Source organism: Barbus barbus (assembly GCF_936440315.1).
Source record: "Barbus barbus genome assembly, chromosome: 27".
Classification (NCBI taxonomy): Eukaryota; Metazoa; Chordata; class Actinopteri; order Cypriniformes; family Cyprinidae; genus Barbus; species Barbus barbus.
The window spans coordinates 14,940,903-14,963,740 of record NC_136755.1 but is presented as its reverse complement, the minus strand read 5'-3'; the positions used below and the strand labels follow the sequence as shown (position 1 = coordinate 14,963,740).

The 22,838-nt window shown below is 34.8% G+C and overlaps 1 protein-coding gene across 1 annotated transcript in view; it reads left to right on the top strand.

The window, feature by feature from the left end:
- Positions 1-22,838, top strand: part of LOC306847669 (adhesion G protein-coupled receptor B2-like) — a 316,825-nt gene that overhangs the window by 148,813 nt on the left and 145,174 nt on the right. Inside the window, exons 3-5 of the mRNA XM_079381759.1 lie at positions 11,548-11,628; positions 13,126-13,290; positions 21,796-21,954. Coding sequence (XP_079237885.1) covers positions 11,548-11,628; positions 13,126-13,290; positions 21,796-21,954 — 405 coding nt within the window. The remainder of the gene's footprint in view (positions 1-11,547; positions 11,629-13,125; positions 13,291-21,795; positions 21,955-22,838) is intronic.

Genomic DNA, 22,838 nt, shown 5'->3' with positions numbered 1-22,838 from the left:
TGTGATGCCTAAATTTATCTAATAGCATGATTGATTTAGTTTTTAGTTTTTTTTTTTTTATGTGGGCATGAAATGAAAATTTACACTGTCTACATTCTAAATGCATGTTATTGATCTTAGTGTGAATAATTCATCCGTGTGTTTAATTTTTTACAGTCATAAAATGTCATAACTCAATCTTCAAGTGAAAACCACAGACATATTGACCTATGCCAGACTTCTCTAATAATTTAGTCCACTTAAACATTCCTTAAATTCAACCTTAAACTCACATTCAGATCTTTTTCCATTCATTCAACAACTGATGGATATAACCAAGTCACAGTATGGAAGTAAATTTCTATCACTACTTCTGTTACATCATAACTATATACACACACACGCACACACACACAGTATATATATACACACACACACAAAATATATATATATATATATATACTTATATACACACACAAAATAATACAGAATTTAATTGTGGGACTTGTTGTGGCAAAATCATGGTTAACTCAACATATTCCTGCATCAAAAGTACAACGTATCCTCTAATATTTGTCTTGATAAGAAAGTTCGATGCATGAATCTTCTGTACTTTTTCTTCCTGCAATCCTCAACAGCTTTAGCTATTTTAATATTTCAGGGGTGGCAAGAAGATTTGAGTAGAAAGAAAGAGCGAGAATATGATTATTGCATTTGCTGGTGTCAGAATGAAACACCTGAATAAACACAAAGATATATGCACACTCACACCACACACCGCAGTGAATGTGCATATGCTTGTAAGTTCTTATCTTGCATCCACACACTCCCGTTCGACTGGGATGCGAACACACACCACAGTTTCCCACCGTTAGCATTACATCACAACCACGTAATCCATCTCTCGCACACATGCACACCTACACGCTCTGACACATTTGGATTTGTCTCTCTGTGGGTCTCCCACAATGCCTGGCTCTCGGTGGCGATGAAATCCGTCTTTCCCCAAAACAGCTGTGATCATGCCTTTCGCATCTTTTTGTTTTTACTTCTCCAATTTTCTCCTTAGATCTTTTGCGGCTCGTTTCTCTTTCTCCTGCGCTTCCTCTCTCATCTTTGTGTCTAAATCCTGGTCTTGCAAACAACAAAGAACAACTTTGGCTCAAACTGGCAATCCACCAAATCCTCTCTCTTAGCTTCAGTCTTTGTCGGAATAAAAGGTTTTACTCTACTCTTGTTTCTCTCCACCCTCTCGTTCTCTCTTTCTCTGTATCTATACATACAGTAAATTGCCATCCGAATAATTTGGCTCTTATTAAGGTGTGTTTACTGAAAGGCCCTACAGATATTTCTTACCTTCATACCTGACTTTACCCTGCAGCAGCCTGGAAGGTAGAGTCCCAGCGTGTTACTGCAGTCTCAGATAAGGAAGGAATTAAAGTAAAGGAGAAGGCCTGACGGTAGAATAGAGAGAGTTTTACTTGAGTCACTAACCCCAAGTGTCCCATGGATATGTAATTGTAGTGGCAGTGTAGATCCACAATTATTACAGGTTAGCAGAGCTAGCTCAATATTGCGTTTTGTAACTTAAATTAAGTTACATTTTTGCAAGCAACATTTAGAGTATAATAAAAAAATAATTGTGTTAGCCTATTTTATAGTAGATATTTTAGCAGTATTTGAATCTTGTTAGATTACTTGAAAACGTACAGTGGAATAAAATGTAGATTTTTTTTTCTCCAATATGGATATTTTTCAAAATGCATTCTTTATTGCATGCTCATTTCCCCAAATTGTATTTAGATTACCTCCACTGTCATCTAACACTCATGTATAATCAATCTTTAAAACAATATATATTTAATAGCATTTAATTGAATGTTAAATGTAATCTTAAAATGAATATCTGTTTTTTATACATTATAATGTTGTAAAGTCCATTTACAATGATAACTATAAAGGAAACTATATTAACCTCACCAATGCTCAATAAATTGTTTAATAAAAAACTTTTTTTTTTTTTTTATTTTAACATTCATCAGCTGAAAAAAAAGTTCTGAAAGTTATTAAAATAATTTTGTTTCCATCTCATGTCATTATAGCTGCGGTGTAGACTATATGTTTTTTGATAGCATGAAAATGTTTATTAAAAATTATTGTTATAGTTATCTTCCTTGGTGTGAACTGGCCTGTAGGACCTAAATTTACATTTAGCATTTAAAAAGATTGATTTCAATTTTACTTTTACAACTTCATAAGTTTTAAGTTTAACTTTTTTTTTTAAAGAAAATTGTATTGTGGATTTTAATACAGGACAATAGTCAGTTATCAGCATATGACACAAATTTAATATCAGCTGCCTATTATAGACCTCCTTAATGCATATACAGCACACACATATGATTTTTTTTTTTACAATAGCAAATCCTGAAGTCACATTGCAGACTTGGCCCTGACCACATCAATTTATGTTGACAAGGAGATACATCCATAAATAAACACACACCTATAATTGTGCCGAGTAGGTCACACATGCTGTGGTGTGTAGTCATAAATAGCCCTGTGCGCACATGCACTCATGTACACTCAGGGTTTGGGGACGTGTGCATAAAACACGGACAGTCAGAGGAGAGAGATGTGGGCATGAAGACGCATAAATCACTTCCTTTGTGTAGCTCACGGAGGATCACCACATTAAGGATATGCAAACACACACACACACTTAGACACAACATAGATTCAGAGATTAAGTGGAGCCAAAAACAATCACCCTCATTAAAACGAAAAAACAATAATGCATACATGAAAACATAGAAACATTTAGATTTTATCACGTTGACAGTCAAAACCCACTGACCTCTACCAAACATTAATAGAGTGAAAAATAAAAAAGAAAGGAAAATTCTGTCAATGTCGTTCCAAACCTGTATGACTTGCTTTCTTCTGTTTAACATTAAAGAAGATATTTTGAAGAATGTTCTGGTCGCATTTTCATGTATTTGCAATGAAGCTATCTAGCTTCAAAAAGGACACAGAAACACCATAAAAGTATCACAAAAGTGGTTCATATGACTCATACCCTCTGTATTAAGTCCTCTCAATAGCTTTGTATGAGAAACAGCCCTGAATTTACATTGTTATTCTCAATTACCTTTCCTTCCAATAAGCTATTAACTGCTATAACTGAATCATCAAGTGATTCAGCTGATTAACCAAGAACCAAATCAGTCAGATTTGTGAATGAATCATTTAGACCTGTTTTGTGAACTAGATTAACTGATTCATTGAACAGATCTGACTCAAAAGAACAGTTTGTGCTTGTACTTCTCTCATGAACTCAGATGCATGAGGTGAGGAAGTGCGAATGTCAAGAATTTCAGAAATGCATTTCTGGGTGAATTATTCGTTTTATATACTGTTGAAAGCGCCTGGGAACATGAGAAAGGTCAGTTATCTAAAGTTTTTTTTTTATTTTTTTATATCTCTATTGATTCTTTATGCGCGTTTCTACCGCCTGTCTTAACTCTAAATGCCATTGCACCGCTTTGAGTTCCGGTCATAATTGTTTTATGGGGGAGGCCCAGCACAGTGTGCTGAACTAACGCTTCTGTATTATTTACTTTCTATTTGTACCTTCATGACAGTTGAGAATGGATAGATGCTTGTTATAATAACTGTCCACCCCTACTGGAGGCTGATGGACAGGTCGTATTTAGCACTCACAGAACTCTGCGGAGCGTGGGAGAGCTGGAGAGGAAGGATGTGGAGTGAATTGTTGGGGTTTTAAAGTTGTTGATGTTGCTGTGGAGAGGCAGGCTGAGGGGTGTCAGGCGTCTGCTGGAGATGCATCGCTGCCGTGCCGTGCTGATAGATTCTCTTGCTGATGCTGCTGCCGATTTTTCTTCTGCTACATCTGTTTTATGTCGAGCTGGCTGGTATGGTGCCTCACTGCGGTTTGTTTCAAAGCTAAGTGTTTTAGTTTACTTCGAGATGTACTTTTCACAAAGCATTACCAAAATGCACAAACGGACTCTTTTGTGCACTAAAATAGGCATGTGCAGAAGTGCGTGCTTTCAAAATCAGGTTCACCTGACAGAAAATATGTGTTTCTTTGGATGTGTTTGCATAGGACACATTTTTGTGTGTTGAGAAACAGAACAATGTGGTCCTGTGTATATATATATATATTTCTTTATTCTAAAATTTGTACAACTCAGACTTCTCTTAATCCTTTAAAGCCTGCCATTAAACAAGTTTGTATTTGTATTTATTAATATTTATTTTAGAATTATTATTATTATTTTTATTTTTATTGGAACCGTTTATTGAATCTTTATATAGTTTGCCTGCTAATTAACCCACCACTTCTAAATACAATAAACAGTCAATAAATATATATTTACATTTATATGTATGATAAATGCACATGCACATGCACACGCACACACACTCACACACACACACACACACATATATAAATAAAAATTGTGACCCTGGACCACAAAGTCATTAGGGTCAGTTTTTTTGAATATGAGATTTATACATCATCTGAAGATGAATAAATAATCTTTCCATTGATGTATGGTTTGTTAAAAAGGACAATATTTGGCCAAGATACAACAATTTGAAAATCTGGAATCTGAGGGTGAGAAATATATTGAGAAATATCACCTTTAAAGTTGTCCAAATGAAGTCCTTAGCAATGCATATTACTAATCAAAAATTAAGTTTTGATATATTTAGGATAGGACATTTACAAAATATCTTTATGGAACATCTTTACTTAGTAATGGCCTAATGATTTTTGGCATAAAAGAAAAATCGATAATTTTGACCCATACAATGTAATGTTGGCTATTGCTACCAATATACCCATGCAACTTAAGTTATGACTGGTTTTGTGTTCCAGGGTCACAAATATATATAAATATTTTATATCTAAACTTTATATTTAAAATTATGTAAAATATATATATTTTTTAAATACAATAATTCTTAAATAATTATTTAACTTATTTAATATATATTTCTTAATACAATTATATATCACAAACTTAATAGTTAAAAACAGATCATAAATGTAATATTTCGCAAATCTTAAAACTTATATCCATTTTTACACTCTACATTATAATTTTCTGCTGCCTGAGTTCACTTGTATCTTTTAATGGTTTTTAAGTAATTATTTATTTTTACTGTATTTAGTCAAAGTAGTATAGAATTTTATTATCAGACATTTAAAATTTATCAGCTATATTGTGAAAATAATTATTGACTTATTGGTGTAGACCAACATTTTAATATAATATGAAAAACTGTTCGATATTGCTAACCGACTAGTCATTGTCTAATGTTGCCTTAACTGATGAATGCAGTGAAGCATCTTTAAACACCCAAGCTCAGTATTGATTGTTTGGGATGGATGCGTGCGGATGTTCAGCACACTGAGCTTTACTTGAACCCAAGTGAGTAATACAGACACACCGCCAAGCCGTTTAATTAAATGGCTTCAATTTGAGCTAACTGCTTAAATTCATTTCCGGCTTCCAAAAACAAGCTGTGAGAGTGGCAGAAAAATAATTCAACCTCTCATTTAGTGCTTAAAGTGCTAGCGTCAAATACACGTGCGCACATACACACACGTGGAAATGGTGGAAATAAGTACAGTTGGCTCTCAAGGGGAAATGTACAGAAGACGTCCCAGGATGATGAACATTTGTTTAGTGTGCTGGACTCTTAGGCAGGTTACACACCCCACTGCTGCAGCCATCTCTAGAGAATCCTGCTTTAACACATGACTGAGTTTCAGCTTGAGAATAAAATATCGACTCGGAGAAGAAACTGAGGTTTGCACTGTTACATATATAGACTGAGCATCTCTTCAGTGCTTCTACTGTAAAAGAAAAGGCATTTAAAGTGTGTTTAAAGAATTGTGATTTTTTATATATATATTATTATTTATTTTTATTCAAGGATGCATTAGTGAAAGAAATTTTAGCATATTAGAATGCTTTCTGAAGGATCATGTGACACTGAAGTCTGGAGTAAAGGCTGCTAATAATTCGGCATTGCCAGCACTGGAATAATTTATATTGTAAAAATATATTAAAACTGAATAGTTAATTTTAAAATGCAGTGTTTTAAAATTTTAAACTGTTTAAACTGTATTTTGATCAAATAAATGCAGCCTTGGCGAGCATAAGACTTTTTTGAACTGTAGTGTGACTTTCTAACGACATTTAGCTTTTTCCCTCATATAGTGCTTATTATACAAGTCATGTGGATTACTTTGTTGATGTTTTTATGCATCTTTTGTGTTCTTTTACAGCTTAAAAGCACCAGTTTCCATTCCCTGTCATGTTACACATAAGAAAGAAAGTCATATAGGTTTGGAACAGCATTCTGTATGATTGAGTAAATGATAAAAACCACTACTATTGCTTTAAATCGTGAAAGGCACTGTATGATGACTCACTTTACTCTGAAGCGCGGTCAAGATGAAGACTAATGAAGCGTGGGCCGTTTCCTTCTCAACATGTGGATGTTATTGGATGCAGGCTGGACACTCTGTGAAATGCGGCAGGAAAGAGCTGGGTGGTGGTTAATAGAGATATCATTGTGAGGAAATTGAGAAATGTTATAGAGAAATGTGCTTGAATCAAAGACATGAGAGGTCATAGGGTATACTTCAACCCAGAATTTGTGTTTGATATGACGATAAAAGACGTGTTTATTCTATCTCTGTCTTAGCAAACCACTCTCTTCACCCTTTGCCAAATGGAGACAGTGGCGTAGAACAACAGACACAGAGGAGAGGCACAGCGTAGGAGTGAGATACAAAAAGCAAGCAGAAACAAACCCCCGCCTTTCCTGACACCACTATTGTCTTTTCCGTGACAGAGTAAATTAGTGTGATCGTCTGCGTGTGCATCTGAGCTATCATAAGCGTATTAACACAGGCCCTGTGGGAAGCGCTAGTAATCAGGTCTGTTTGACAGAGCCAACAGGGGGAAGTCTCTAGAGTATCCATCCATCCCATGTGCTCCAATGTATATGATGCAGCTCTCTTTGCTAATAAATGCCTGTCTCCCTTTCTTATGCTGTACTGTATGTTTTTCATTCTCACTGTTTCTTTTGTCTCTTTGTTTTCTTGTTCTCAAACCATCTTATAGTCTTTAGTTTCTATCTTTAGGTTATAGTGTGCAGCTTCTACAACAGAAATGTTTATAGTACAGATTGGCTGTATATATTTTTTACTTTATTTTATAAAAAAAAAAATAATAATAATATATATATATATATTTATATATTTAAAATATATGCATGTATGTGTGTGTGCATATATATATATATATATATATATATATATATATATATATATATATATATGCATATTAAATATACACAACACACACATATATTATTTTAACACAAACTTTTATTTTGGATGTGATTAATCATGATTAATTGTTTGACAACAGTAATTTATTTATTTTTTGTTTTGTTTTTGCATTTAAAAAAATTCTTATATAAATGAATGCAAATGTAGGCTATAGTTATTGTTTTATTTTTTATTGTTTTAATTGGTATGCTGTGCTTTAGCTGGTAGAAAGTTGTCTTTCGTCAGCACTGATAGCCCAGTTGTTAGTGTGCCGACATATAGCACAACAGTGCTCGTGGCGACCGGAGTTCGATTCCCATCCCGAGGTCCTTTGCCAATCCCGCCCCCCTCTCTTCACCCAATGCTTTCCTGTCTGCTCTCAACTGTCCTATCAGATAAAGGCAAAAAGCCCATAAATATAACTTAAAAAAAAGAAAGTTGTCTTTCATCTCTATTAAAGCGCCATTGCTACAGCCATACACATTTAAATTGATGTCTGTGTTGTGTTTCACAATGTTTTTGGAGTGTCTTGTCTTGAGCATATTGCATTTTTACAAGTAGTGTCAAGTTAAAGTTCGTTTCGAGAGTCGCATTCTGTTCCATTCTGTCTTTTGAAAATATGTATTACAAATCCATATTTTAAAAGCAGTACATTTAGTTTAACATTTTCTTTGTTTATAATCTATTTTTGAAGCATTCAGTTTTAAGTGCAGGTCAAATGTTTTGTGTCCTACATTATTCAAATGCATTAGTATCTTTACAATAGTATCTGCATCTAAAATCCCATCTGCACTGACATGTGATCTACTTTTTGCAGCAAAATAATGGAAACATAAACACGCGCAGTCTGTGGGGTGCTTCATTCTCCATCTCTTAACTAAGATGAATTTAGCATTGGGTTTGCTGAAGTGTAAATCAGCCCCCCCCCCCCCCCCCCCCCCCCAATTTTTTTTATTTTTTTTTAGTTCATGTTGAGGATGTGCTTCATGATTGTGAATTATTCTAAGTATCCATATATTCTCATGGTAATTTAGAAAGAGCCTCAGAGAATCCACTTGTTTTCTAGTGTTTTCTTCCTTCGGTTCTTCCTGCTACATCTTATGGAAATCCTCTTTTCCTGCATATGCCGGTGGAATTTATTAGCAACCCATGCAACTAATCTTTTCACATGCTTAGAACAAAAGGTCAAGTCGACCAATCAGCTCCAGAGAAGAGAATGCAGCACGCTGAATGTGTGTACTGGGCAATCTATACATTAGAGACAAACAAAGTCAATGTTAAATGTGCAAACATTTAAGAGAGAGAGCAAAAAACAACACACACACACACACACACCAAAAAAAAAAAAAACTGCTCTCCATGTGTTATTGTAGATATATTTTTAGATAATAGCCATACAGGAGAGGTTGTGTAGAGGCCCTTGTATAGATATGGTTTGAATATGTTGTATGCTAATTACTTTGGACACACCCTCCCTCATTTAACGCTAATTCATTAACATTAGTTTGAACAAATATATGTATACTCACCTGTTATTGTTGATTTTTTTCTTTCTTTTTCTGTGCACATGAAAGCCTGTTTCCACCACTGGTTAACATAAAAACAAAATAAATAAAAAGGCAACTTTAGATTTAATTTACATGTAAACTCATAATTGTGAGATATAAACTTGCATTTCTTAAAAAAAAGCAAGCTGTAAACTTTAAAATCTGACTTTATAAACTCTTAAAATCTGTATTATTTATTTATGTGTTTATTTATTTACCAATTTTTAGTTTACATCTTGTAATTCCAAATTTATATCTTGCAATTCTGACATTTATTTCTTTTAATTCTGAGTTGCAATTCTGTTGTTTTGTTTTTTGTTTGTTTGTTTTGTTTCCACCACTACAAAAAAAAAAAAAGTAATTGTGGCTTTATATCCCAATTCTACGATGGCATTTTAGTGGCACGTTAAAAAATGAAAACAAATCTAAGATTACGAGATTAAAGTCGTAATATTTCGGGAATAAATTAGAAATTACTAGAATAAAGTCGAAATACTACAAGAATAAAGTCGAAATTCTACGAGAATAAAGTCGAAATACTACAAGAATAAAGTCGAAATACTACGAGAATAAAGTCGAAATACTACGAGAATAAAGGTCGAAATGTTTTGAGAATTTAAATCATAGAAATTAAAGTTATAATATTTTGAGAGTATAGCCTATTTCGCATGCAAATGGCCTGCATTGGGATTACAAGGAGAAGTTGCCAGGCCACCAGAATTTAGGCCTATTTGAATATTGTTGCGTCTGAGCGGCCACATCATCTTACTGGGATGAGAGACAATTTTTAGGACTCGTGGAAACAGCTTAATATCAAGAATATGATATTTACTAACAGACTGAACAGGAAAAACTTTTTATCTTAACATCAGCTCACACACTCAATCGACATTCCTTTGGGTGCCATAGTAGCTCTCTTATTTAACCCTTTTTTAATACACTACAATATGTAGGAATATTAGCAGAATTTATTCCATGTGTCATAATATTTCATGTCTTCCATTGCACTCGTCATTTGTAGTGCGCCAGCCACCCAATAGCAATCAGATTTGTGCTTTTGGTACTTTTAATAGGCTATAAAACAGATATAAGAAAAGTCTGCAGCTTTCAAATTCTGTCAGTTTTATCATGAAATACAAATTATAAATGTGTTTTTCCTCTTTATTTCAAGTTTATAGCAAGATGTAAAAGTGAAGGAACAGAAGGCATGAAAAAAACACTATAGCCTAATTTATAATGAAAATAATGTCCCATTATTGTAATCGGAAAGATGATTGACTCACATGCCGCTTAAACTGAAGCGAATACAGTGATCTGTCTCGCCACATTCAAGAGTGTGAAAAATATAATATACATATTGTTTGTATTTCGCTATAAAACTGACATATTTTGAAAGCTGATATTTTGGAATATCTGCCGATGCTCCCAATCCGGGCCATTTGCATGTGCAAAAGGCTAGAATATCTCATATTATAAATTTAATCTTCATTCTTGAAACATTTCAACTTTATTCTCGTAAAATTTCAAATTTATTCTTGAAACATTTAGACTTTATTCTCTTAGTATTTCGACTTTATTCTCGTAATTTCTCCTTTATTCTGTAAAGATTATGACTTTAATCTTGTAATCTTAAATTTTTTTTATTTTTTTAACGTGGCACTAAAACGCCGTCATACAATTCTAACTTTTTTCTTGCATTGCGAGTTTATATCTCACAATTTAGACTTTTCTCAGATTTGACAGATTTCAATTGTGAGTTATAATTCAGAGTTTATGTCTTGCAATTCTAAGTTTGTCTCAATTCTCAATTGCGAGAAATAAGTCTGAATTGTAAAATTCAGAATCGCAGGAAAAAAAGTCTGAATTGTTAGATATTAAACTCACAATTAATTTTTCTCCCATACTTTTCAATTTGTTCTTTCAAAAAAAAAAAAAAAAAAAAAAAAAAAAGAATACATAAATTGCGAGTGCAACTAATTTGAATTAACCAGAAACACTATATTTTTAGGTTTAGGTGTCAAAAAGAGTTAATCCCTTGGATTCATTTGGTTTGTGCAGGCACTCATGACACTACACACTCATTTAAAGACTAACATTCAGCAAAGTAAACAGGAAATTAGCCGTTTGTAGCAGCACACTTAAAATGTTCCTCACACAATGGTGAGATTTACATTTCATTCAAGGACAAGGCGAAGCTCGGTGGAAAGATGTATTACATTATTGTGTAAATGTAAAACAGTGCCACTCGTATGTGTGGGCTTTAGCATTTGTGATTGTACAACCGTATGCGCCAGTTCCATACTAATAAAGACACGTGTGTAGCAGCGTATTCTGACTAGATTGTATGGATGCTTCCAGCTCTAAAATCCGATTGGAAGAGTCACATTTGAAGCATATAATAAAAAAAAATAATAAAAAAATAAAAAAAACAGACATGCATATTTGTGACCCTACATGGTTTATATTGGATTTTTTGTTGTTGTTGTTGTTATTAAATATATGAATACATAAAATAAATTAGTGTTCTGTAGCATATTCCTGTTGGCGCCATTTCATAAAATAATAAAACCTCTATATCTCATGCATAGTCTATCTTATCCTATTTCTTTAATATAATTGTTTTGTCATGTTTCTGTCTAGAAACTGATGATGATGAGCAGAAGGTGAAGACACAAAGGCCGCGATCAGCTGACCAGCCGGGTGTGTTTCAGGCCCAGACAGGTGAGTCCCATCTTTCATTATTAAGCTGAATTGCATTCCAGAACCATGGACAGCGCTTTGATGTTTTCAACAGTAAAAGGTGTCTGAAAATAGCAACTCCTACAGGATATATATCTAACCATAAAAAAATGTGTGTGTGTGTGTGTGTGTGTGTGTGTGTGTGTGTGTGTGTGTATATATATATATATATATATATATATATATATATATATATATATAACATGATATTGTATGTAAAGAAAAAAATACTCCAGTCTTCAGTGTTAAATTTGCTGCTGTTGCATTTTGTTCTTATGATCATGAATGATGGGGAATCTTTTGTAACATTAATTATGTGTTTAGTGTCACTTGATCAAGTTATGGTGTCCTTGTTGAATAAAAGTATTAATTTCAAAAATATCAAGTTTCAAAACTGTTTTGAGCACCAAATTAGCATAGTAGAATGATTCCTGAAGGACCATGCAACATTGAAGGAATAAATTACACACACAAACACACACACACACATTTGACATATTGAAATAATACATACGTAAATATCCATATTATATATAAATAATACACAATACTTTTCTTTTTCAAAATTTTCTTTTAAATTTTGGCCACACTTTATTTTAAGGTCCAGTTCTCTCTATTAACTAATTATTAACTGTGACTTTTGCCTCAATGAACTGCTAATTACTGCTAATTAATTGTTAATAATGTAGTTGTTAAGTTTAGGTATTGTGTAGGATTACAGATATAGAATATGGTCAAGCAGAATTTGTGATTAATAAGTACTAATAAACAACCAATATCCTAGTAATGTGTATGCTAATAAGCAACTTGTTACTATAGTGAGAATGGGTCCCTATACTGAAGCATTACCTAAAATTGTTTTAACAATTTAAAAAAATAGTAATAATACCTCAATGTTTTCTTGTTAAAGTACTTGGCATTCCACCTTTTCCCCTCTTTAGCCTCCATCTCTGTGATAGAAAACTTACAGTATGTGCATAAACTCATCCCTGTCCCCATCAGCCCCCTACCCTCTATTCTCCACACATCTGCTCCGCAAATAAGGCTAAGCTCTGACTCACCACATGCAAATGAAGATGTAATGCGATTACAAGACGTGCAATTAATTTGATTTGCCCATTCACTTCGTGATGTCGCCTCTATCCAAGCACACGGCTTTCAAAAATGACAAAATGCGACTAGGGAACTTGGTGTGCCGTATTCCCTCCCATCATGTTCAGCCCGAGCTGATGGGGTGACTCTGGCTGCCGCTGACCTTGCAACACCTTTTAAATTGCTGAAGACATGGAATGGATTGTTGGAGCTTTTCGTGAATACTTAAAAAAAAACGTTCCTAGAAGAGCTGTTGTGGTTTATTCACAGGAATTTATTGATGGTGGTAGTGTTACAAATCCCTTCAGGAATTATGTTGAAGTCCATGGTTTGAGTCTGGGTCAAGATTTAATGATTTTTCTTTTCTCTCCATCTTGTGTTTTGTAGGTGACCCAGCAGCGGAGGAGTGGTCTCAGTGGAGCGTGTGTTCGCTGACATGTGGGCAAGGTTGGCAGGTTCGTTCTCGATCATGCGTATCCTCTCCGTACGGGACCCTCTGCAGCGGCCCGCTGAGGGAAACCCGACTCTGCAACAACACTGCCACCTGCCCAGGTGAGCCGCAGCATCAAGCAGGTAGAGTACCTCCGTGCTTTTGGATGCCCATCTACACATTCACACTTTCTCACACACTGCATGAGCAGGTTAAACATTAGTTGAATGTTTGCTTTTGCTTTGTAAGTAAACATTGGCCAGTGCATGAGAAGAATCTGCAGCTATTAGATGATTTGGTTAGTGTTATTTATTTTGCATGGCACACGCATTTCCTCCCTCCACTGCATGCTTGAAGACGTACATGTGCTTCACAAACACTGCATTTTTGCTGAGTATTTATTGTGGAACTGCAAACTACAATGGGCACTATTGACACTCTTTGTACTGCATTGATATGAATCAAGCTGTTCAGTATTTTTTGTCCATGTACTTGAATATGCACACTTGAATTTGGTGTGCATCAAGGCAGTGTGATTCAGGTGAAATTAATCTCACTCTTATTTATTTTATTTTATTTTTTGCACGTCTGCACATTGGTTTTCACAAAAATGAGTATCGGCATGTAAAAACACACTGTTGAATGGACATTTGTAGTCCTGGATGCTGATTGATCATTTCAGCATTCAAGAGGTGCTACAATCCATATTATACAACAGGGACTTTTCACTGTTTGTATCACTAATCTTGTAGGTGTTCGTTCCAGACGGACTGTCTATTAGTCTATGTGTTAGAGGTGGGGGTTTTAGGGACTCTTCTTGCAGGTTACGTCGATACACCAGTAGGTGACGACAAGTGACTGTCCTTGTGAGTGAGTCATTGAATTGTTCATTCAATCGATTTGTTCAATAACACTGAGTCATACAGGAACATAACAAGACACTGACCTCATGAGTAAAAGACAGATCAATGCTGTCTGTACGAGTGGGAATGTCTGGATGTTTTAATTAAATAACCGTTGCAATTGTTGTTAGCTGTAAGCAATGAATGCTGACAATAAAATTTAGTATGCACACATTATCTATTCATTTAGCTGATTTAGGATATCTCCTACTTTGCATTAATTAATTTGCTCAATGTACACTGCTGTTCAAAAGTTTGTTGTTGTTGTTGTTGTTGTTTTTCGTTTGTTCTATTAATCAAAAAAGCATTTTTAAAAAGTAGCATGGTTGCCAAAAAAAATATTAATCAGCAAAACTGTTTTAAAAATTGATAATAATAAGAAATGTTTCTTGAGTACCAAATCAATATGATTCAAAGATTGATTTCTGAAGAATCATGTGACACTGAAGACTGGAGTAATGGCTGCTGAAAATTCAGCTTTGCATCACACAAATAAATTACATTTTAAAATATATTAAAATTGAAAATGGTTATTTTAAATTACAATAATATCTCACAATTAGTTGTTTATGTATGCTTAATTAAATGCAACCTTGGTGAGACTTTCAAAAGCATAAACATCGTACTATACCCAAACATTTGAACAGTGGTGTACACGTCATAGACTTGTATATGTATCACAATTAAACTATATATTAGATACATAGCACAACATGTTATACCTTATGGCTTGAAACCTTTCCCAATCCATAAACCTGATCATTCCCTCTTCTTTTTTTCTGCATTTTTATTGTTTTGGAGATGGATGGAGATGATTTAATACATGTCTATAGTTAAGACCCCTATCAGCCCAAATAATTTCACCAGAGGCTTTTTGAATGATGTTCCTGCTTTGTTTTAAACGCTGAGTAGTAGATGCAAATCTTAGTGCTTATGAGGCATATACAGATTGCCCTTTGTTGCGTATCATCAGATGTGTTAGTCCTTCTGTGTGTTAATTCTATATTTATGTAAAACAGGATAACTCAGTTTACCTCTCACTTGTGCATTCAGCCTGAGTTCTGATATTCAGCATCTGGGCTTTGATGAGATGGTTGCCATGTTCAGCACTGGGCGTTTTTCAGTCTCTCCAAGAGTGCGGATCAGCGCTTTAGGATGTGATTTAAGGACAGCAGCAGATGATCTCAGCCAAGTGAGCACGACTGAAGAGAATCAAAATCAAAGATTTCTCCTGGAAATATCTGCTTGCTGAGGATTGATTCTAAACATGGAACATGGAAACTTGGAAACTTTTGGAATGCATAGATTTTCAATCCTTAGTTCAGAAAAGCTGATTATAGAGAACTTTGTGTCAATAAAAAAGTAAACAAGACGGCCAGGAATAAGAACGCAAAATGCTCGCTGTTGAGTTTTTTTGTTTGTTTTTTTACAGTTTTAACATTTTATACTATTTATGCTGACAACATAAGCAGGCAGACAATATTTACTAAAGGCACACAAAAATTGGCAGAGAAAGACAATGTGAACCGAAGCAGAGCAGCATGTGTGTGTGTGCATGTGATTACTTTCACTCCACAGGAAGTGATTAACAGGGATGCGCACTGGCGAAAAGGGACCGAGTGTCTTTGAGATTAGCCTGAGCTAGCGTAGCTTCAGCATAGTTTAACGCTCAATGGAAGTCCCTTGGTCCTTCTTTTGGCTTTCGTTCAAACGGAATTTAATTGATTTGCGAAAGCAATTATGGCCAGGTTTATTTAGTTTGGAGGAGAGTTATTATTCAAAATTGATCAAGCACAGCCTTCAAATAAAACAGGTACTTTTAAAATTACAGCAATTCTGGCTGCAGTCTTAAATTGCCCTCTGTTTGCTCATTAGCTAATCCCAATCTAGAGCTCAGTCTAATTTGTCGACACAAGCCATCAATAGCTGTTTCCATCAGAAAAAAACTCTACAAATTCTTGAAGTTTGTTCTCTGTTGCTTTCTCAGGAATGGTATGATAGGTTTTACCATGTAAGCTTTTAGACAGGTTTGTTTTTCATTACAGTATTTCTAGGTAATGCATTGTTTCATGTATTCACACTGCTCAAAAGTGGAAAATAAGGCAAGCAGAGGTCAGTTATCGTACTTTTGGAGAAAAAAATTAAACATTTAGTGGAACGCAGTTGACCTTTTGTATAGCGCAACATGTTTTCAGACTCTGTGGGGTACGTTATCACAATGGAAGCTGCCAGTAAGCAGTCTATATTTAGGCTCAGTAAAATTTAAACACCAAAATAATTAGGAAACAAAAAACAATTATTTATAATTAAAACATGTGACAACCTCGCCTGAAAAATACCCTCTCTAAGTCTATTTTCAGAACATGATTGATCCTTGTTTAAATTATATTAGTTTGACTATTTGTTACCCAACAGCTAAAACAAAATAAAGGGTAAAATAAATAAACAAATAACTCAAATGATTAAATGTTTAGCACATACAAAACCACTGCTATGGAAAATCCTGGACTTTTAACTCAAAATTACTATAAATAGTGGTCGTGACAACTAGCCCTAATCTCCTCTGTAACGAACAAGAAAGAATGTGGTTTTCTTCTCCAAAAAAAGGCAAAGATATCAGTCAAAAGGTTTTCATGGCAAGATCACAAGTTATCTGCAATGCTAAACCTTGGTCCCAATGAAACCCAAAATCTAAATTAATCTTTTCATGATAGCCTTAAGAAATTCCTCTCAGTGCATTTGAGGATGTGTCTAGCGCTGCTGCATATCATTGTGTCTGGGCAGCAGAGCAGAGCAGTGCTGGGCCAAACTCAATCTGCTCAACTTTAATGAAGGAACACTATTCAAAGCTTACGGCTCTATTGATAAATGAAATCTGATGCAATTATCTCAGACAGGTAAAATGACTCATGAGGCCTAGAGTCAAATGAGAAAGACATGTTTAAGTAAACTTCTGGTGGATGTATTTATTTTTTTTATTTTTTTACCGCCACTTTTGATTGTTGTTTTGGCTGTCAAACATTTTGTGGTGTCTTCAGAGCCTGGTAATGTTTTTAAAGCTGTGAGTCCTTTGTGAAATTTAATGGAATACTTTAATACATTAATGCTGTTTGTGCAGGATTATAGGTGATGTAGTTGCTCATATGGAAACACAGCTCTAGTTCAAATTCAACAATTACCTTATTGTTCATTCTGATGTGGCTTTTGTGCGTGACAATATACCCAGTAATCATCTTATTCTATTGGTAATTTAATGATCTTACATTTTAACATTTTTAATTTTTTTGCATACATTTTTTCAGCTGTAATTACTATTTGTCATTATGTAGATGTTAAATTTCTAGTTTACAACTGGCATGTCTCTTATAATAGGGCAAAATACAGCAATATAATATATTATAATAGAGTATATTTAGTATAGTAAAATAAATAGGCTTATCAACTTCTAAAAAGGAAGATAAAATGCTTTTGTTGTTGGCGTCAAAGGCTGGGCATCCAATAAGGCTCTGCAGCTTTTTGCCATAAATTCATCTGTCACTTAGTAGAAGCAGCCAAATTAGGCAGAAGCCAACATGGACAGGTTGGATGACATGAGGGTGAAATAATAATAATAATAATAATAATAATATGTCTGTATGTGTGTATATATTTTTTTTTAATAAAAAATAGATGTTATTAAATAGTTAATAGATTTTTATTATTATTCTGCATATTGTTTGGCCTATGCAGTTCATGGACATATTAATATATTATAATATATGATTTTAAAGACATGTTTTTATGCTCATTTCGTTTATTGAATCAACACATGTAATGTGCAATATCAAATTTGGGTCCTGAAGGAAAACCAATTGAAACCACTATGTTCAATGAATCTTAGGGCAAAAGGGGCAATTGCATCTATTAACCAACAGGTGGTGCTATGCATTTGTTTTTGCCCTTAAAAACTAGTGACGCATCAGACTACGGGGATTCAAGGATAGCTCATTCATCACCGCTTTTTAAAGGGTAACTGCATCAGTTATAACTGCAGTCTCTGTTGGTCTTAACTGATATAAATAATATTTACGACATGTAAACAACACTGAACAATGCCTGCAGCCTGCGGAGCCACAGAACAGAGTTTACTGGTGTTCTAGAAATGCTCTGAGGGGACATTGATCTATTGGTTTGAGGATTGTTGTCTGCCCCGCATGCCCGGTTCACAACCACATCTCGTTCTGTGCCTGTTTATTTATTTCTCTCTGTCTAGTCTGCTTTTCTGCCTTTCATCATCAAACCGTACTGCTTTTTTTGCTGCTTTTTTTTTCCTGACTGTGGTCTGGTGGTCAGTGTGTACCTGTTTTTTCATTTCTCTCTCGCTTCCTCCACCATAGGAGGAATTGGCACCCCCTGTGGGGAGCGGATAGACGGGCTCTGGGTCTCTGCATGAGGCAGCACAGACAGTGATTTGATGGATACGGCAGTACGTAATGTGGTCTATAGAGAGGCAATGAGCACTGCGGGCACATCAGCCCAGTATTCAACCTCTCCCCATGCCACACAAAATCAGTGCTGTTATCCTAGCCTCACGTTTCACCCTTTACAGCTCGCAATCAACAGCGTGATCAGGCTAAAACTACCAATGAAAGAGTGTTTGGAAGTCCAGGCAAGAACAGACTGCCAGTGACTTGCTAGCCATGGAGGAGTTTGAAGTTAATTTAATTATTTCTCCAAAAAGTGCTTTTCAAAGCCTTCTGAAACTATATATGGCTTAATTTTTTTTTTTTTTAATCCCTTTTGCTGCAGCTCTCAGATATTATTTTAGCTTTATTTATTTCAAAGATGCATTGCACCAAATTTGAAGTCAGTGGAGTCACAGAACATTGTTCTTGTGACTGTTTGAAACTTGAAGTTTTTTTTTTTTTCAAGATCCTTGAAATGTGAAATATTATAAATCAGTGGTAATCAGATATAAATGATAAAATATATTTTTTTATATATTTTTAATTTAATTTAATGAACACTGCATCCATATACATGCTTAGCATATGCCATTTTTTAAAATAAATTTTAAGTATATATGGAACTGTATAGCTAAAATAGTTATAAATCTTTGTAAACTGATTACTGAACACAAATTTGTGTGCTGTATGATTATGCTTATTAAATTGGCATGTAATTTCTCCCACATCATCTGTCTTGAAAACAGTTGTGAAGTGAGACCGGTGGAATGTATTCAATATGGACATCTTAAAATGCTTAAATTTTTATTTATTTATTTATTTTTTTACCAAATTTGATTAAAAGTTTTGGTAGATGCTTAGCCTATTTATTCATTTATTTTTATTAATTTATTAAAATGAAGCCTAATTAATTACTATGCATAATTAGATGGTTATTTGCTTTTACAGTATCATTGTCCACAAACCTATTCAATCCTGCACCTGTAACCTATTTTCAGGTCAGTAGAACGGGATTTTTGGCTTCATTGCAGAAGATAATTAGAGGCCTAAATGTATAAATTTATTTTTTTGTTACTGGGTGTCTAATTTGATCTGCTGAAGAGGGCAGAAAGTGACTCTGAAAGTCAGCTTTTTTTTTTGGTCAAGTTGTTTGAGCAAAAGTACCTCTATTTTTCTACCTCTCTCTTTCTCTCTCTCATTCATTTCATGCAATCTCTTTTTTTTTTACTCTTCATGCTGTATGTGCAGCTGAGCCATGGCTCCTTTGAGCTTTGCACTACAGAGCACTATCAATTATTTATCAGCATGCATAATTCACAGAACATCCCTGCTCTACACTGAGGAGGCCTTACAATCTCTCCCTCGCTCTTTCCAAAATCCCTCTCCAAAATCTCCTTCTATGTCTCTTTTACTTATTCTTTCTTTTGCCCCTTTCACCAAATCCTGGCCAATTCTCTTCCCTTCCATCCCCTGTCAGGATGCGTTTTTCTTTCTGTCCTCACCTGAATCACTCTTTTCAATCTCTCCCACCATTCCGTCCTTCTCCTTTTCAGTTTTTCATATGTATCTTGCCTTATATTAAAGTCTGCCTTCTGTTTTTACTGTCACTTTTACTGCATTTCCTCTCTCTCTGGCAACTTAGATAATCTCTACTCTTCCACTTCCAAAAATCCCTACAGATGGTCAGTGTAGAGGAATCATAAGGGGAAGAGAGTCAGTTAGGCTCATTTGTGTGGTTTTGTGGTTGGTTTAACTGTTGTCGCACTACAGTGGTTTGTCAGAGGTCATTCACACCTTCAACCATAACATCTCATCAAGCCCACGGTCATATTGTATGTTCTGTTCCAAAACTTTGCTATCAAGTAACCTAGAAAGCTGCCTTCATAGGAAGAAATTTAAGATATCATAAGTGCTTGCTTCCAACGCAAAGATGCAAAATTATAGCATTACCTTCCTTTGCAGTGGTAAACACAGAATGCATTGGGACTAGCCCATTTTAAGCATTTAAATAATATTAAATTGACAATTTCACACCAAATTTTGTGTACTATATATTTACGTATACCTACTAAAATATAATTTCTCTCACACTGCTTGTGTTGAAATCAATTGTGAACCAAGACATACTACTATAAATTTATTATTTTATATTATACATTTTGAGTGATTTTAGACTATTTATGTGTGCTATTTATATTTGTGTGCAGCCAAAGTTCTGTCATGAAATGCTAGATGACGCAGTCTGGTAGGTCAAACTAAATCTGACATAATGACATCATTATCACATGGTGCAGTTTATTGGTTCTTTTTTTTATCAGCAGCCAATGCGTTTGCTGCTTAACATTAAAATACTCAGATGTTGCTTGCTGTAGTAGTAGCAGCACGCTTCAGAAACCCTCCAACTTCCCCAGCTCCACCTGAATAGATCTGCTATGAGGTGATTCATGTCTGCTATATGGGGGTTATTTCATATATGTTATATAAAAAAAAAGTATATACTTAAATGAAAAATGAAAAAGTATATACTTAAAATTAATTAAAAATGAAAATGTATCATTAATTTTTTTTTTTTTAAATGTTTAAGTTGAAAACAATTGAGTCCCTTTTTGTATGGGCCGAATTTTTTATGTTCCAAAATAATTAATTATGAGGTTCAGTTTCAGTTAGAATGTTGTCTTCTAAGGCAGCTGCCTAGGTTTTGGAACAGAGCCGGAATTGGAACGGTTACTAGAGTAATACCTGAAAGTTCAAGATCTCCATATGACTTCTATTAAAAAAAGTTTAAGAATACATCTAGGGAATACTTATTCCGGAAGTCACTCAACATAAAACGAAACGGAACACATATCACTTTTATTGATAGTCAAAGAATCCTTCAGGGACACAACCTCACTGAAATCCTCTCGGCAGGAACATAATTAATTGGACATGTTTCATGATCAAACGGTGCATTCCATCTAGTTTTGCTCTACCCATGCCTTGATCTTTTGCACTTTGGTGCTCCTTCTTACAGGATAAGTGACGTCTCATTCATGTTATACATGCTGTTTCATTTTCATTTCCTTCTCTGCCCTCAATCCTTGATCTGAAGGCATCATCCACTCTGGCGTTTGACGGTTAAGGCCCAGTCTGATGGTGGCATTCCTGGTTTTATCCTTCAGCTGGGCAGGGTTTCACCTCTGTGTGTCCCAATGTGCTGTTTCTGGCTACTGAAGGACCCTTCGGCCCACCTCCCTTCATCTTCCCTCATCCCCATTGGTGGTTTTGTTGGTGTTTGCAGTGCATGGTCTGTGGGAGGAGTGGTCTTCGTGGAGCCTGTGCTCAGTCACGTGTGGCCGTGGCACTCGGACCAGGATCTGTGTGCTCTCCCAACATGGAAGCAAGGGCTGTGGAGGGCCCGAGGTGCAAACCAAACTCTGCAATATAGCTGTGTGCCCCGGTTAGTACTAATCTCCATTTCCTCATCTGCCAGTATGCCTTTACCCTGTTATCACGGTGGGTCTCATGCACTAATAATTGCATAGGTGTGCAGAAAAGATTTGCATAAAAAAATCTTAATCAAATTTTAATGCATTTTGTTTTTGTTATTATTGTATAAGTTATTCAGTGTATAATATAATGTAATATAATGTAATATAATATAATATAATATACATTTACATTTATTCATTTAGCTGACGCTTTTATCCAAAGCGACTTACAATTGCTATATATGTCAGAGGTCGCACGCCTCTGGAGCAACTAGGGGGTTAAGTGTCTTGCTCAGGGACACATTGGTGTCTCACAGTGGATTCAAACCCAGGTCTCTCACACCAAAGGCATGTGTCTTATAATATAATATAATATTAGTATAAACTATATAAAAATATATTACATGTTTAAGTTTTGTGATTGTTTTATTATATATTTATAACAATATTTAGTATAATAACAACACAATATTTTAAAACAACACATTTGTAGTCATTTAGTGATTTAATGTAGAATATAGAATAGAATAGAATTGAATAGAATAGTTATAACAATTTTGTAATTTTATAACAAATTAGTTTATATAATAATAATAATTATTATTATTATAAATTATATGTGGTTTGAGTAAACTTGATTTATTTTGTGTGTATATTTATATGCATCTGCCCAGTTGGTGAATGAGACACAGTGTGCTCTGTCTTCTGGACTCTTCTAACTTCTTTATTCTTTACCCTTTTTCCATGTTGTATGTCGTCTCCTGCCTTGTCTCTCTTTTCACATGTCTTCTTCTTCCTGACCTTTCCGTTTCCTTCTTGTGTGTCGTCCTCACTGCCTCCAGCTTCACCCCAG